The sequence below is a fragment of the Vicugna pacos genome, chromosome 6 (assembly GCF_048564905.1).
Source record: "Vicugna pacos chromosome 6, VicPac4, whole genome shotgun sequence".
Taxonomy (NCBI): Eukaryota; Metazoa; Chordata; class Mammalia; order Artiodactyla; family Camelidae; genus Vicugna; species Vicugna pacos.
In genome coordinates, this window is record NC_132992.1 from 38,914,992 (window position 1) to 38,932,807 (window position 17,816).

The following is a 17,816-nucleotide window of genomic DNA, read 5'->3' on the forward strand; positions in this document are numbered from 1 at the left end:
ACTTACATGCACATTACTGTGTCAAAGAAGCCAGTCTGAAAAGGCTACATACTGTATGCATCCAATGAGGTGATATCCTGGAAAAAGCAAACTATAGAAAGCAGTAAAAAGATCAGTTAGTTGCCAGGGGTTTAGACAAGGGAGGAAGGAATAGGTGGAGCACAGTTAATTTTTAAGGCAGTGAAAACACTGCTTACTATAAAGTTGGATACATGTCATTACATATTTGTCAAATCCCAAAGAATGTATAAGACAGAGTGAACCCTAATGTAAATCATGGACTATGGTTGATAAAGATGGGTCAGTGTTGGTTTATCAGCTATAACAAATGTACCACACTAGTGGAGCTCTTGATGGTGGGGGAGGCTTTGATGGGGGAGGGGTAATTTGGGAACTGTCTGTACTTTCAATTTTACTATAATATTTTACTATAAAAATTGCTCTAAAAAATAAAGTCTATGGCGGGGTAGAAAACACATTTGCAATAAAAAATAATAAATTTGAAGGAAGTGCATTTTACAAAAAAAAATTTAATAATAAAAACACATTTCAAAGTCAAAAAAAAGTAATGGTGACCCTGGAATCCTCCTGCATTGCTGGTGGGAAAGTAAAATGGTACAGTCACTTTAGAAAACAGCTTAGCGTGTTCCTCAAAAAGTTGAACATGACCCAGCAATTGCACTCCTAGGTGTATACCTGGGAGAACTGAAAACATCTATTCATACAAAAACTTGTGCATAAATGTTAATAACAGCATGATAGCCAAAAGTAGAAACACCCACATATCCACTAACTGACAGGCACACAAAATGTAGTATATCCATACAATAGAGTATTATTCAGCCATAATAAGGAATAAAGTACTGTTACATGCTACAACATGGATGAACCCTGAAAACAGTATCTTAAGTGAAAGAGCCAGTCACCAAAAGCCACACATTATATGATTTCATTTATATGAACTGTCTAGAATATGCAAACCCAGACATAGAAAGATTATTCTTTCTATCAGAGAAGAAAGTAGTGGTTGCCAAGGAATAGGGGGAATTGAGACTAACTGCTAATAGGTTAAACAGGGTTCCTCTGTAAGTGATGAAAATGTTTTGAGATTAGACACTGATGATGACTACCCAACATAATATACTAAAAACCACAGAAATGTACAGTCAACCCTCTGTTTCCACAGGTTCTGCATCCATGGATTCAACCGACCATGCATTAAAAATATATGGAAAAAAAATTCCAGAAAGTTCCAAAAAGCAAAACTTGAATTTGCATGTGCTGCCAACTATCTATATAGCATTTATATTATATTTACAAGTATTTACATTATATTAGGTATTATAAGTAATCTAGAGATGATTTAAAGTATATGGAAGAATGTGAATAGGTTACATGCAAATACTACTCCATTTTATATAAGGGACTTAAGTATTCAGGGGTTTTGGTATGGGAGAGGGTCGACATCCTGGAACCAATCCTCCCACGGATGCTGAGGGACAACTGTACACTTTAAAGGGGTGAATTCTATGCTATGTGAATTATATCTCAATTTCTTAACTTTTTTAAAAAACCAAGGGTGGTCCTAATGGATGAATATTCCTACGTACATCAACAGATGCTAACATCAGGAAAGACAACCACAGTGTGCCTTCCCATGAAAGACCTCTTCACCACCTGTGCAGTAGTCTTGCCTCTCCACCCCAAAAGAGATAATAAACCAATTTAGATCAAGCCCCTAGATTCAACTAACCAAATTATAGGGAAAGCAAACAGGACAAAAGAACACATTAAACTATACTACAGGAAAGCACTAAGCAAAACAAAGACTTTGCAAACCTTTATAGAACCAAAGACCTTATTTCATCAATAAAAAAGTGGCAAGGAAAAGGAAAGAAAGATGGAGAGGGTTCTAATTACAATGTGTTATTAGGATCCTGATTCAAACATTCAAAGATAACTGATAAAATTAGAAATCTGAACAATGAATATTTGATAATAACTAAGAAATTGTCCATTTGTCTTAATAATTTGGTATACAACTACAAAGCTGTCTTTTAAAGCCCTTATCGTTTTTAGATATATACTGTTAAGAGAGGGGCATGGATGAGGGAAACCATCACATTATTTATTCCAGAGAATTCAGGCAGGAGTAGCATCAGAAACTAAAACAGTGGTAGTAAAGAAATGAAAAGCACAGCTTAAATCAGGGTTATTTCCTTAGGTCAATAGTTAGGCGTCAGGGACATTCTAGGCCAAAAAAATTTCTGTTTTTTAACTAGAAGAGGTTATTCCTCTATTCTTATAATATTTATTATATATGCAAAGGAGACTATAATCCCCCCAAATTAGTAATCACTGAATGAAAACATATTTTAGGATACTGAGGCTATCTATATTAGATAGCCCTTTGAATCACTACAGTCCAGTTCACACTTCCAACAAAGTTCTTTCCTGCTTTGCAACTTCTAATGCTCTTCTTTTCAACTGGAATACCTATGGTTAGGTAATCATACTTCAGATCTAAAAGTATACTTACCTGCCTCAGGAACTTTATAAAAATTAAATGAGCTAATATATGCATTAAGAACTTAAAACAATTCTTGGCATATATAAACTGCTCAATAATTGCTTAGCTATTTATCTGAAAGCTCACTATCTACATAGGTTTCCCATCACCATTTATTTTCTCAGCATCCTTTTAATTTCTAATATATCATATTTTATTATTTCTAGAGTACAAGCTCCTCCAGGGCAAGGTGGTTGTTTCATACATCTTTTATATACCCAGTATTTATATACTTAGCACAAAGTAACAGTCAAATATATTCACTGAATACTTACACTAGAATCAATAAAACTCAAAGACAACATATTTAGAAGGATCCACTAATCTCTTTAGCATCTACTGATGAGAAGGATGATGATAAATACTAACAATAACAGGGAATAAAGGAGAATGAGCAAATTAAGTGTGTTTTGTGGGGAGAAACAGCAGACATTTGAGATGAACTGAAAAGTGGATGTACTGAATTTGAAGCAGAAAAGTTAAACAGGAAGTTAGAAATATGTCTGAGATATGTGGAAGTCAAAGATACAGCAGTGACTAAGAACGTGGCCTCTAGAGGCAGCCTGCCCAGGTTTAAGTCCCAGCTCAGCTACTCCTAGTTAAATGATCTTGGACAGATTACTTAACCTCTGAGCCTCGTTATTCTAGTGTTTTAAAAACAAACAAACACACACACTCAACAACAAAAGAAATCAATCATGCCAAACTAACTTTTTTTAAATAATTTTTTTTGGATTAAAGGACTAAATATTGAAGCACTGGAATAACACTTAGCAAACAATTAACACTGTATATGAAATATACAGTGAAAACAAGAGAACTAGAACTCCAAGTAACAATAACTAAGAACAAAGGAAAGGAAACATGAAGAAAAACGGTAAGGTGACCAAAGGAAAAATAAGGAATTATAGAGTGGAGGCCAAAGAAAAGAATTTTGGGGAAGAAATTGTCAATAGTGTTAGTTAAGTGCACATGCTCTGTAATGCCTCAAGATTTGGCAATTTGAAGGTCAACCACCAAGAAAAAAAACTGTTCTACAAAGTGTTCGGATAGGTGTAAGGAGAGAGAAGGGCAAAAAAAAAGCAGACTATACAGCAGGATTAAGGGGTAAATGGAGAAGAGAAATCCAAATTAGTGGTCCCTAAATTGTTTTCAAGAACTTCAAAAAGAAACAGGGAGAATATGACATAAGACTATAGACTCAAATTAAAAAATTTACTCTACAGTCACCATGATATAAAATAGGAAAACTGCGTAACAGCAAAAGTTGCAAAGGCTAAAACTCTCAGGATAAAAGGAATAACTTTATGAAAAAATTCTATACTGTTCTTATTTTTTGTAATTTCATAGTAGGTTTATAAAAATCTTGTAACAGAAAAGGAACCAGGATTTCCAAATCAGTATTCTAGACTACCCTGGCAATAAAAGATTATAAGGGAAACAGTTTAAGTTGTTTCCCATTAAGAACTATATTCAATATCCTGTGGTAACCTATAAAGAAAAAGAATATGCATGAATGACTGAAAAATTGTGCTGAACACTGGAATTTGACACAACACTGTAAAATGATTATGAATCAATAAAAAATGTAAAAAAAAAAGAAAAAGAATATGAAAACAAATATATGTATATGTATGACTGAAACATTATGTTGTACACCAGAAATTGACACAACACTGTAAACTGACTATACTTCAATAAAAGGAATGCAAATTAAAAAAAGGCTCCCCCATTAAAAATGAAGAGATCAACTTACGTCTTAGAGAAGTATCTCTTATAAACTTATCTTTAGGTGGCAATATCTGTCACATTATGACAGATCTATATGCCAGAGTGTGCAAAACACAAACACTAATTAAAAGTTCATATCTGTTGGAGACTTAAAGTTTTGGGATACAAACTACAGGACTGTATTTTCTTGTTTTTTGGTTGTTCTGGGGGGGTAATTAGGTTTCTTTATATATTTATGTATTTATTCATTTATTTTAATGGAGGTACTGGGGATTGAACCCAGGACTTCATGCATGCTAAGAAAGCACTGTATCACTGAGTTATACCCTCCCCTACAACGTCATATTTTCTATATATTACCTGTATCGTATTTTTATAGTTGGCAAACAAGCATTTCGTATATACATAAGTGCATTTATTAAATATTTACTACAGAAAAAAAATTAAAGCACATATTTGCAATATACCTAAACTACACCTGGCACATCATGGAGGCTCAATAAAACTTATTGGAAATGTACTGAAGTAGCGTATGCCACAAAATGGTAGACAAAGAATTACAAGTCAGATTCCATTTCTACAAAAAAAAAAAAATGCCAAGACGGCAATACAACACAATGGTTTCAAGAGTGGTAGTAAGATTATAGGCTTTGGATTCAGACAAACCTTGGGTTCAAATCTCAGCTGCAATACTTTATAGCTGGCAGAGTTATTTAATCTGTGTAAGTGTCTCCTCATCTGTAAAAGAGGGATGATACCCACCTCATAAGGTTGTATGGCTGATGAAATGGTAGTTACAATTTTTAAATAATGTAAATTGCCCAAATCCCACAAATAGTCCATTTTTTCTTCCAAGTCCTAGACCAAATCAACCCAAATGTCTTGAGGATGAGGCAGAGGCCTGCACATTTTTAATAGTTTTACAAATAATTACGACTAGCACTCTCATTTAGGAATCACTGTCCTAGAGCCTTATTAACAAAGCTTTACCTGAGTCCAAGGTAAGGAACTATCATAAAGATAAAACAGCTTTAAGACACGATCTTTTGGTTTAGTTCCAAGTTTCTAAGAAAGATCTTTACCCAAAATTTCTTTAACAGAGAAGAGAACCAAACTGCAAAGTTCCTATTTAAAATCCTTTCCAAAGCCAGGAAAAATATAATTCCACATTGAAATTTTACATCAAAGTAAGGTATACCTTAGCCTCTTTGTATTCATTACTGAATAATTTTAATACTGAATACTTCAAATGTATGTATAGATACACAGTATACCCAAGGCTGTATACAATAATGATATTCAAGTTCTTCTACGATGTTTCTTAAAAATAAGTTTAAGTTTATAGTTTAAATCCATTCATGCTTCACTCAAATCCCCCAATAAACTTTTTATCCAACATTAAAATGTGTATCTCACAAGCGTTCTTACTGAAGACTGAAGGCACCAAAAGCAAATTCAGTATTCCACAAGCAAACCTGAAACCCTATTAATTCTCCTAATAAAACATTTTAGAGAAACATATAGAACAAAAACACAAACACAATCATGAACATGTCATTCTAAAAGAATCAGTGTGAAATAATTAAAATCTCTGGAAAAAATGAACAGTAGAACCATAAAACTTCTTCAAAATAAGCATACCAAAAAAAGTTTAGAATGGCTGTATCAGAGTATGCCAGTTGCAGGTAAACTGAAAACAAGCAAGAAAATGAATCTTTCTTAAAAGACTCTTGTTATTCCCAAGAAGAAAACTGAAGGGAAATCAAGGGCTAGGGCAGACAATATACACAGACCTCACTTTTGTATAGATTTTACAGATTTAGACACAAGACAGACATGTTTCAACTACTTACAACAGTGAAGCTTATGAATGACTAACTTTTGCTAACTTGAAAAGTGTTTAAATTCAAGCTTTCCTACAACAGTACAAAGGCACTGTATCAGAGACTGGTGAAGTCTTATTTAGATGAGCCTAAGTACCAATGCATTTATAAATGCAATTTTAAAAAATAAGTGCCTCACACAGAATATTAGCTTTGGATATGGTGTAGTAGAAAGTTATGTACAGAACTCTATAAATCCCAGATATTCACTTATATATGTAAGTGAAAAGAAACAACAGTTTTGACTTAAGCTTTTTAAAAGTTGTATTTTAAAAAACCCAACAGAATATCAAAGAACAATTCTAAAACACTGAATTGACTAACAGGTGTTAATTTATAATTAATTTTTCAAGACTTGATAAAGTGTCAAAATACATGTTTTCTTACTTTTTGAAAATTTAACTTTACCCCACTTTGTAGAGTCAAATAAAAGTCGACTAGTTCAAAATCAAACTGAAGGAATACATATATATGTATGTGTTTGAGGACACCCTTTTTAAGCTAATCCAATCTTCCTTCTTTCAACACTACATTTTCCTAACCATTCAACCTAGGCATATATGACATGTATGTCAGCGAACACTACTACTTACACTCTAAATATATACCAGTTTGAAAAACAGGTGCAGCACTATTTAGATGCAAGCTTTTTTTTCTTCTAAGCCTAAATTTGCCTTGGAAAGGGATTTAAAAATAAACACAAACACCCAAGAGTTAAACAATCTTCTTAAAAAGATATAGCCATTCAGAATTCCAATACATAAGCCCTTAAACTACCAACACCTTCCAAAAGTTAGGTAAACCAACCTATCACAAGTTTCACCTTAAGATCGAGTCCGGCTCAATTCTGAAGGATCCCGAAGACATTTAACTCTGCTTCCCCTGCGTGAGTTAGTAATATCAGAAAAGTACGTTTTACTTCAAGCTAATATTAAATCTTTTCTTGGTCGTTTCATAAACACAGCACAGATAGTCTGCTTTGGCTTTATATGGGTAAATAAGGGAATGGCGGAGAGGGACGTCTGAGGAAGGGTACTCTAAAAAGAATTCCGTATAGAGAAGCGTTGATGAGTTAGTCACTAAGGAAGAACTCAAAGGCAATCTAAGTGACTAAGGCAGCATCCCAGGTAAGAATGTACTTAGAGTTGGCGATAGGAAATGAAAACTTCACAGGTCAGCCGCAAGCCGTTGTGCTCCGTAGCAGCCCTGGAAAGAAGCGTGGCTGTCAAAGAGTAAGGGCTACCAACTCCGGGGGGGGGGGCAGACATGCCAAATCCGAAAGGGGGGTGACCGGGGAAAAGGTGGTAAAATGCCCATCCCAGTCTCTCTCCTCGCGTTGCGCATCTCAAGAGGTACAAACAAGAGCAAGCTCAGGGCCCATTAGCCCCACGCCGGACTCTCCCACAGAGGAACTCGGCCCCAAGCCCCGGAGGCCCCGGCAGGCCGCCTCCGGAGGAGCCCCCGCAGACGCCATACTAAAAGCCAAAATGGCTGCCCCAAGGAAGCCCGCACCGCGCAGCTAGTGAGGGCTGGGTAACAAGCTTCTGCGGGAAAGGGGGAGGGGGACTCTAGGAAGAGCCGTCGCCAGGTACATCGCCCCCCGAGCCTCACAGGTAGGTTCCTCTCGGCCTCCCAAGGCCTCAAGTCCGACTGAGGGGAGTCCCAGCCCCACCCCCCCCGGCGGGGGAACCCCGCCGCAGCAGCCGTCCCGCACACCGACCCCAGCGAGGTACCTGCAGTTCGGCCCGCTCCACCTCCCAGTGCGCCCGTTCCATCTCGAACCGAGCCCACTCGTGCTGGATGTAGTGCAGGATGCCCGGGATAGTGTACTGCTGCGGCCGGGACAGCTCGGGGCCTGCCGCGGGACCCGCTCCCTCGGCGGCCGGAGGACCCCCGCCGCTCGCCGCTCCATTCCCCACTGGCGAAAGGCTCATGTTCCCCCCAGGTCCCTGCTGCTGCCGTGGAGGGGCCGCCATCCCCGGGCCGCCACCACCGCCTCCGGCGAGCTCGTCCATTGTGTGTGGGGCCCCGGCCGGGGCGCAGGGCGAGACGCCGACGGCTGGGGGAAGGGCCGGGGAGGGTGGCCCCGCGCTGGCGGCGGGGCGGAGGCCGTCTGGGAGAGGGGCGGGGAGGGGGTCGTTGCTGTATGCCTGCCGTGGGTCAGAGCAGGGAGCTGCCGGCTGCCGCCATTACAGTCCCTCCTCCATCTGCCCGTCTCACTCACTCACTTTAGGGGAAGGGGGGGCCGCGGCGGGAGGGGAGAGAGGGGGCAGGGTTGGGGAGGGGATAGACGTAGGGCTGCCGCTCCCGCACAGCATGCCGGGTAGAGAACGCCGGCTGCCGCCGCTCGCCCAGTAGCCAAATAGAGTCCGGCCTCACCCTACGCAGGCGTACTGAGGACGCAGTCAGGGTTGCCGTTAGAGGCGGGGAAGGAGCTCCGGCCCCGCCCCTAGGCCCGCCCTCAGACTCGCTGTGGGTGTCTGGCGGAGGGGCCCGGGACCTGGGCCGCCGACTCCGACCTTAGAAAGTCGGCTTCTGCGTTTCCAGCAAGCCGTTTCCCTCGCTCAGTCAGCCCCTAGCGTCGTTCCCCACCCAAGGGTCTCAGCGGCGAGTCGGCCTTAGGAGCTGGGTTTTAACCTGGCTGATCGCTCTGGCCGGCCGCAGCCGGTCTCGGATTCCTGACGTTTCTTTTGCATTCCTTGCGTGTCTCAGGCAGTCCCAGAGGGTCGGGCCTGTCACTCGCTCTTTTCTCTGGTTTCTTAGCACCAGTCAGTTCTCGGGGCTTTGGGGACATTCCCTTTTGGCAAGTAGCCCAGATCCTTCCGGACGTGGCGACTGATTCCCTGTCTCCGGGCTTTGGTCCCAATTCTGTGCTCCCGGTCGCACGTCACAACTTGTTCCAATTTGCCTCCCTTCTTTCCTATTCTGGGGTGGGTTGTATTTGGGGAATTTGGGAGGGGAGCAGGAGCGATTGTTTTTTTCTGTTGGGAGAGGGGAAGATGAAAAATTTTAGATCTTGGCAGTGAGCAGAGGGAGAAAGAAAACTTTGAAGGAGACTGGTAAGACTAACAATTTGATGTTGTAGAAGTGAATGAGCTCACAAATACTGTCATTTTTAGAAGAATCTTTTGATGGAAGTAGAAAATCAGAGCATTGTGAATACAACTTACAATCATAGATGAATGGCTAAAAATGTTTTCCTGGATTGTTTGAGTGAATATAATGTACATGTAAAACACAAGTGTGTTTTCATGTGCTTAGGTTGCCAGGAAAAGCCCTTAATGAACTGGTAAGTTTCTAAATGATAATGTAGCTAATAACCATTTGGTTAAAAAATAGGAAAAGAATAATATTTGACAACATAATAAGGAAGAAAGATTAATTAATTACAGCTATGTAGGAAAATCACATATAAAATTGACTGCATTTGAAATATTTTTCTTCCCTACTACCAATTAAGTTTTCATTATGGAATATATACGACCACTCATAGTGTAATTTCAGAGAAATTAAGTAGTACATCTTATTTTATCATGTCTGCTTTACTGTTATTATTTAATGGAGAGAGGATTGGACTTGTTACCTGTGCTGCCGTGTTTTAGTTATATACGAAATGAGGTCCGAGAGCACAGCATTATTAAGTACTATTTCTCCATTTTATAGCAGCCAGTATACAACCTGCTTATTCAATCCTGTTCCTTTTTGAGGGGCCTCATAGCACATAAAAAATTGAGAAATACTATGGTGCCTCAAGACCAGTATACACCAAGAAGCATTTAGTGAGAGGGTGTGGCTGACCTCCATTACTTTGGCATCAAAAGAAGAGGAACATACACATTTATATATCCCACTGATATGTCAAGCTTAAGTAAAGACTGGATTTATAATTCTTCTTTTTCTTTCCCACCGAACTTCAAAAAAACAAACTCTCCTCTTCTATTGCCTGTCATGTTAAGTGGCACCACATCCAAGCCTGAGGACTGGCAGTCATTCTAATACCTTTCCTTCACTCAGCTCCCTCCTTCAGTCCCTTTCTCAGTAACATCTTTTATATCTAGTCCATTACCTTCATACATGTCTTAGCTTAAAGCTTCCCACCTCTACTCTTCCCTGGCCTTCTACTACCACCAATGTCTGAGTCATCTTCGAAAGGCAGATCTAATCCTGTCATTCCCTGCTTAAAATATTTTAGTGATCTCTAGTTTTAGAATAAAACCCAAATTTTAGCATAGCATGTACATGTCCTTCAAATTCTGGATCTTCCTTATTGCCTCACCTACCATCATTATCATCATGGTAACCCATTCTTCTCTCCAGCTAAACTGTACCATTTTGGGTTCCTCAAATGCAAAATGTTCATTTCATCCCACAAGAATTTAACACATGCTGTGTCTCATTGGCTTTCCTTCCCTTCTTTCTTAAAAACTCAGCTCAAGTATTTCTTCCTTCAAGAAGCTTTCTAGATCCCTGAAGTTTTAGACATCCTATCTTAATAGTATTCCATGCTTATTTCTTAATACTTGTTACATCGTGTAGTCTAAATACGTACTCCTCAGTGACAGTCATACTAAACATTGTGAAAACAAGACCTGTATACAACAGATACTGAAAATCTTTGCTACACTCATTTACTTTTTTTAAAAAATTTTTTGATTGGCTACTATTTTTCAGATACTCTGTTAGTCCTTGGTGATCCATTGTGAACCAAACAGACATAATTTCTGCCTTCACATATTTTCCAGTCTAGTTTTAGGCAAATTACTTAGTACCAATCACCCTGACTTCCTCAGTATCTTGTCCAGATCCATCTTAAAGATTTCTCTTGTGCTTCCTCTTTGAAGAGTTCCAATCGAACATGTCTACATTCACTCTAACCATGGTTTTATAAATGTCAACAATGCAATTCTAATTCATATTCTTCCCAGATCACAGTTAGTAATCTGCAGGATTGTAACCTCCTAGAGGGGCAGGACCCATGCCCCACTTGTTAGGAACTGTACCCCCAGTGTCTGGAACAGTGAGATAATAAATGTTTGATGAATAACTGAAATTCAGACTAGACTAATATGAATATTTTTCCCTCACCTCAATTTTTTTTTACTAGTTTTTGCTACTGTTGTACCAATTATCTTTTGAGGTTCAATGATCAGAACTGTTCTGAGTATTAAAAGTAAAAGACACCAAGAGTTTCTCCTCTGTTGGGAGATTATGTTTTACACTACTGACATTGTGCTTTGTGTACATGATTCTTGAGGACACTCTGCAGTGAGCGCCTAGAATCCTGTCCTCTCTAGGTAATGCACTTTCCCAGGCTGTATTGTCACTTACAACCAACCTAACTGGAATTCCCTCCCTAAACTGTGGCTGAGTCATTTCCTCTCTTCAGTCTCACCTTTGGTCATCTATGTAATGGAGATAATAGTCCAAACATCATGAGTTTGAGTAAAGGAATAAATGAAGTAAAAGAAAAAAAACTCACCTTTGAAAACTTCGTATTTGTTCTGTCCTTTCAGCAGTCTTGTTCATCCCTCCTCCACTCCCACTGATTCTCTCAGTTTCAATATACTGCTGATCTTCAATCATCAAAGGAGCAGCAGTTTATATTTATTTATACATGTGTGTGTGAATGCCTATATCTTTACTCAGTTTAGAATTTTAGGAATTTTTCCCATTAGCTAATCTTAGACACCTCTGTGCTTATTCTATCTGACCAAAAAGGGACCTGTCATACTTCATGTGCATCTATTTTATCAGCAGGCTTTTAAATAAGTCGGAGTAGTTAACACTTAGATACCTTCTTCCCAATTATTGCAATACCTAGTGTACAGAGTGTTTTGACCCTGCCTTTGAGAATAATATGACTTCCTGTAATTACTCACCTGAACATCGTTTCATGCCTTACGAATGAAGTACCTGACATCCTTCTAACAAAGAGCTCAAAGGGGTTCACAAACACTAATCATCTTGTTGCATCATCTGAAAAGATTGTGACAAGTATCCTTATCTCCATGAGGAAGAGAGAAAGCTGAGATAAGAGTTCTTGGTCACTTCCACAACGCTTAGTAGAATAGGAAGTGTTCCTACTCTTACATCAGTGAGTATATATGTTTATTTAGAAACAAGAAATAAAGCTTCCCTTCACAGTTCTGCCTCCTACTGTCCTATCAATGGATTCAGTATTACTGTCTCTGGCTCCCAAATCATTTGCACTTTTGAAATCATTTTTTAGGTAGTTTTAGGGTGATCCAGTCACTTGGGAATTACATAGTGTTTATATTTATAAATACAGAGAACAAATAAATATTAGAGCCCAGAGAAAGATCTTTGAGAAGAGTTGGCATGTGTTCAAATACCAGAGAAGCAACTGGATAATGCAGATGGAACAGAAAATGAGGCAGCTTTGACCTGCACCGTGGTTTAGCCTGCATAATAAGATCAGATAGCTACTTCACGTTAAAGTAGTTGCCTGTGGCTAAGAAAATTGTAGAAGTACATGGAGGGGTACCTGAACTATTTAAAGAGCATATGGTGTGGAAAGAAAAGGAAAAGGACCTTCACAGATTATAGAAGAATAGGCACCAAAACCTTTAGGAAACTCAGCATGCTACATAAAATTCTAGTCCAAGTTCATTGCTGAATTGTCTCCTGGGTGATATGAGTCAGAAAGCAGTAAGCTGTGATATTACTGTGTAATAACTAACTCATAGAGATGTCAAAATTGAAGGAAAAAAAAAAAGATTGCCTGTAGCCGAGCCCCTTCTGAACACTGGCTAAAATTGAACTGGGTCTATAAACATGAGAACCAAATGACTGGAAAATGTGACTGAATGGGAAATTGCCACAACGTTCCTAGGTAATAATTTAACAATCATAGAAATGTAGTTTGTCTCCTGTTGGAGCAGCAGGGGAGAATGTTCAGGAGAATGATACCAGACATGGACAAAGACACCTTGCCTGGGAAATCTATGCTAAAGACGGTGTTCTTTTCGGGAAGTGTTTTAAATTTGGCAAAAATTCACAAAAACTTACTTTTTATAATAACACTTTTAAGATGTTAACCTTCAGCTTTGTCTTTCTATTAATAGACTAACCTAAAGTATATGACAATTACCGCACAAAAAAGATTAAAGAATTCTTCGGAGCATTTTGAAATACTTCCATTGCTCCATTTGTTTTACAGGCTTTAACATAGTAATCAGATATTAAAAATTGTGTTGCACATAGACCTTTTTTAACTTTTTATTTTGAATCTCAGTCATGGCAACAATAGAAAAAAAAAGCCTAATGAACTGACATTTTCAACAATTATCAAGATTTTGCCCTTCTTATTTCATCTATTCCACTTTCTTTTTGTGTGAGGAATTGTTTTTGACTGTTAAAAAAGTTTAACATGAAAATGTACCCTACTCGATTTTTATATCATAGTAAAAAGACTCTTTGGAGATGGGACGTGTGGAAGCAACTGATTTCTTTGTTTATACTCATTCCAAGGTTTCTAACATGATGATACTATTTCCTCGTATTACTGCCATTCCAGTATTGTTCTGTTACCTGCTAGTTTCCATCTCCACACATGCATCTAGTTTAAGATTCATAAGGGATCAAAACCCCCAAGGTTCTTTGGACTTGTCCAACATCATTTAATTTCCATGATAACTTCTTGTCCATAAATTTTTTTAACTCAAGAGGGTGAGTTGAGCCTTGCTCACGGCATCTACTCGACAAGCTCAAAGATGTTTTGGAATGGAATTTATGGCCTCCCTCAAACTCCCATGGCAGGCCCTGAGAATATTTTGAAGTAAATCTCAGACATCATATTATTTCATTGGTAAATACTTCTCTAAGTATCTTTAACAGATTAGGACTTTTTTTTTAAATGTACCACAATACCATTATTAAACCTACAAAATTAACAGTAATTCCATTATACAGCCTAATCCCCAGTCCATAGTCATTTTCCCCCAGTTATCTCAAAAAATTTTTTTAAGAGTTGGTGATTTCAAATACTGGTTTGAAATCCAAACAAAATTCACATATTTCCTTTATCTGCTGTATCTTTAGGTCTTTTTACATTTGTCTTCTCCTCACCCCCACATCATCATGCCATTTATTTGTTGAAAGAGGAGTTTATTTATCTTATAGAATTTCCTACATTTGGTTGATCACATTTTTATTGTATTATTTAGGATATTCCTTTCTCCTCCATATTGCCTATAAATCAGAAGTTACATCTAGAGGATAGTTTTGATACAGGGGTTTTTTTGTTGGGTGGAGGTAATTAGGTTTATTTATTTTTAATGGAGGTACTGGGGATTGAACCCAGGACCTCATTCATGCTAAGCGTGAGCTCTACCACTTGAGTTATATACCCTCCCCCCAGATGCAGGTTTTAATATTTGGCAAAAACATTTCTCCACTGGGGATGCAGTGTACTTCCTATTGCATCACACCAGGCAGCACATGATGTCTAGTCTCAGTTTTAGTCCTGTAATGTACTAAACTTGATCAGCCCGATCTAGTTATTGTCAGCCTTAGCTAGTGAGCTAGCAGTCTTTGAATACATAAAGTGTGTTTTAGTCTCAACAGTTTTTCCTCAACTCTGAGTCCTACAAAATAGCTTCCACCAGGGGTTACCAAGCCTTCAGGGTCCTGGATGAGACCTCTCCTCATGGGCAAAAGGGATCCAGCGAAGCCTCTTCTGAGTATCTGCTGTGGTACTTAGATTCCCTCGTAGGGTTCCCACTTCAAGGTGGGCGGTTGTAGAATGATGACTTGGTGATTTCTGGGTTCCTTAGCTCTTTTGACTCTTGACAAGACCACATTTTCCAACCTCCTCTTCTGCCAACACATCTGTGGTTCCCCCATGCTAATTGTTAAGGATAGTTAGTATTCTAGAGTTCCAGGGGATGTTTTTCATTTGGTTTTTGGTAAGGATGTTTCCTGTACAGTTTTGTTTTGTTTTATTTTGCTTTTTTCTGTCCTAGCTACTCTCACTGTTTTTTTGTGAGGAGATCCTGGGAGCTCATGAAACTGCTCTGTTACTGTTACCACTCCCTTGCTTGTATGCACTCTTGGCATTTTAAAATTTAAATTGCCTGCTAGTTAACCTAAATTTATTTATCACAGCCCTGCTATTGAAATATTTTATTTGATCTCTACTAAAGTAAATGTGACATTTTTGCTGTTTAGAGATTGTGAGATACAAGTGAGTGTAAATTTAAGTGTAAAAATCCTCTGGACAATTGTTGGGCAGGCTCTTCTCTGCCAGCTTTAATCTCCTGTTTATGTTTTCAGCAAGAGCTGTAATATGTTGCTATACTTTATTAGGAAATACAGAAAAGCAAAAAGTACTCCTGGGCAAAGGGCACCACGCAGGCCACCTGATACCTGATCTGAACAAGAATGATACTAAATTCAGATACATGTCTGCAGGCTTGCCTTGGACAGCATTTGCTGTGTATGTTTTATTTATTCGAAGTAGAAAGGGAGATTAGCTGAACTCACTAAGAGAGGGAGTCAACTGTAAGAATTTTGGAAGTTTAGGTCCTATCACAAATGTTAAACACACTGTAGTAAATGTAGTGTGAGCTCTACTGTCCTGAAGTTTTACGTTAACTGATTGAGCCACTTCTCAGGCATTTTAGGCTACATGGTGAGATCAACTAAAAGTAAATCGTCTGTTAGAATTGTGCGTTTTGTAATACGCCCAGGGGTCAATATTGAAACTCCCAAAATATGCATATTAGCCAGTGAAAGCTTTTGTTCAGAAGGTACACTGGGCAGAATTAGATTTATGATAGTGAATAGGGAGTGAAATTGTACATCTGCTGTCAGATTACAGCCGTCACTGAATTACTGGGGTCTTGAAGCAAACCTGGAGGTAAAGAGCAGTGGGTAAGAGCACAGACACTGGAGTCAGGCTAGCGTGAGTGGGTTCTTCCTCCCCCATTCTACTTAGTGACCTTTGGCAAGTGACTAAGTTTTCACATCTGTGAAGTTGAGATAACAGTTTCTAACTCATAAAGCTATTATGAGGATTAAATGAATGTAGGTAAAGTGCTCAAAACAGTACCTGGCTATTTGTTAAGCAGTATGTAAGTGTTTTCTCTTGCTATTATTTCTCTTCCTGAATTGGTTTATTGGGTCATATTAGCGCATCGTATCACAAAGGGTGAATTATGCCTTTTAGGTTATAGCAGTGGAGTTCTTTCATGACCACCATCAAACATTGGGAGCATTAATTACTCATTTGAATTAGAGTTAGTTGTGGCCATGTAACTAAACAAAAAAGACAGATCCTGTTGGTTGAGTAAACTCATCCCCAGATTGAAATTTAATACAGAAATTTTTCTGTTTCATTGTTTCTTTTAAAGTGATAATTGGCAAAAATAATTTGTTGTTGGAGCCATAACTTTCTAAGTGATATCCTCAGGACTCGAAAATATTAATATAGCTTTTAATAGTGTTTGATTTTAACTCAGGACACACCTTTTTTAATTAGGAAGATCTTAAATAATAATTTCTATATATAGCTGTAGTTTTATAGTATTATTTTCTTACATATATTTTAGGAAAAAATTCACCTGGTTACTAATTTTTCCCCCAGGTAATGTGAGCATTAGAGTAAAAGACTTTATAATGTTGAAGCAGATTAATTGCAGATAAGTTATGGAGTGATGGTTTTATAGAAACATTTTTCATAATTTGAGTATTGCACTTAAATTAAATTTATAGTCAACTTTTCTATAGACTTTATAGTTCTACAGACTTTTCTGTAAAGCAAGATTCCTCTGCATCCCAGTGAGGTTTTGTTTATTTCTTCTTTGTTTGACACAAAACTATAGGAGCCATCAGCAACTCAAATTTTACTTCTCAATTTCTTCATTTTAATTTGAATTTAAAATCTGTAACATTGCACATGACCCTGTAAGAGTCACAGGTTGCACTGGAAATCAGATGTCCAACAAGAATGAACAAAACCTAACAAGAAATACAGAAGTTAAATTGATCAAAATCCGGAACATCTTGTTTGAAATGTTTTCAATTTAAGGGGTAACTTGATGCATCATTTTATAGGAATGGGAACTAGTATATAGTAATCCTCATTCTCTACTTGAATTCCTTCTTATTGACACATTGTAACATCACAATAGCAAGTCCTGGGAAGGTCCCATCCATAAGACCCTTAGATGTCTGATCACTGCTGCCTCGTCTCTAAAATTAAAATGTTGGATATCTTTGTTAATCCAAAACTTTAGTGAAGATTTTTAGCCGCTAAGCACAAATATTTAATTCATATGGCTAATTTTAACTGAACAGTTTAGAATAAGATTACCCACCAGAAGTGTTTCTTCACTATTTCTAACCATGTCCACATTTTGTCAAAGTCAACTTTTAATTCCCTATTTTAATGCTATTTTAAATTTCAAAATAAGTTACCCTTGGCATTAAAATCAAAAAGAAGATAATTTTAGAAGAAAATTTTGATTTTGATTTTGAAAGATACCCATTGTTATCTTCATTGTGTGTAGTAATGGGAAGGTTGAGTCCAGTTACTTACCCTAAAGCAGCACAGCTTTTCTACCCTAAGATGACTCGTATGAACTCTAGCGATTAATAGTTTGTATCTTTAA

The 17,816-nt window shown here is 38.1% G+C and overlaps 2 protein-coding genes and 1 pseudogene across 7 annotated transcripts in view; 1 reads left to right on the forward strand and 2 right to left on the reverse strand.

Annotated features, from left to right (window-relative positions):
• STRN3 (striatin 3) overlaps nt 1–8,788 on the reverse strand; it is an 88,622-nt gene extending 79,834 nt beyond the window's left edge. For 2 of the 3 annotated variants that reach the window (XM_015242000.3, XM_006207575.4), the window contains exon 1: nt 7,917–8,788. In XM_015242000.3, the coding sequence (XP_015097486.1) occupies nt 7,917–8,198 (282 nt within the window). In that variant the 5' untranslated portion in view covers nt 8,199–8,788. The remainder of the gene's footprint in view (nt 1–7,916) is intronic. The other variant, XM_006207576.4, reaches the window with a different exon arrangement.
• The window catches only part of AP4S1 (adaptor related protein complex 4 subunit sigma 1), a 38,716-nt gene continuing 28,099 nt past the window's right edge, over nt 7,200–17,816 (forward strand). Inside the window, exon 1 of one of the 4 annotated variants that reach the window (XM_031678915.2) lies at nt 7,200–7,415. The gene's annotated coding sequence lies outside the window, so the exon portion shown is untranslated. Of the gene's footprint in view, nt 7,416–7,460; nt 7,797–17,816 lie in introns of those variants that run through there. The other 3 variants (XM_015242002.3, XM_006207578.4, XM_072962917.1) reach the window with 3 other exon arrangements.
• LOC107033839 (small nuclear ribonucleoprotein G pseudogene) lies at nt 13,665–13,851 on the reverse strand (annotated as a pseudogene).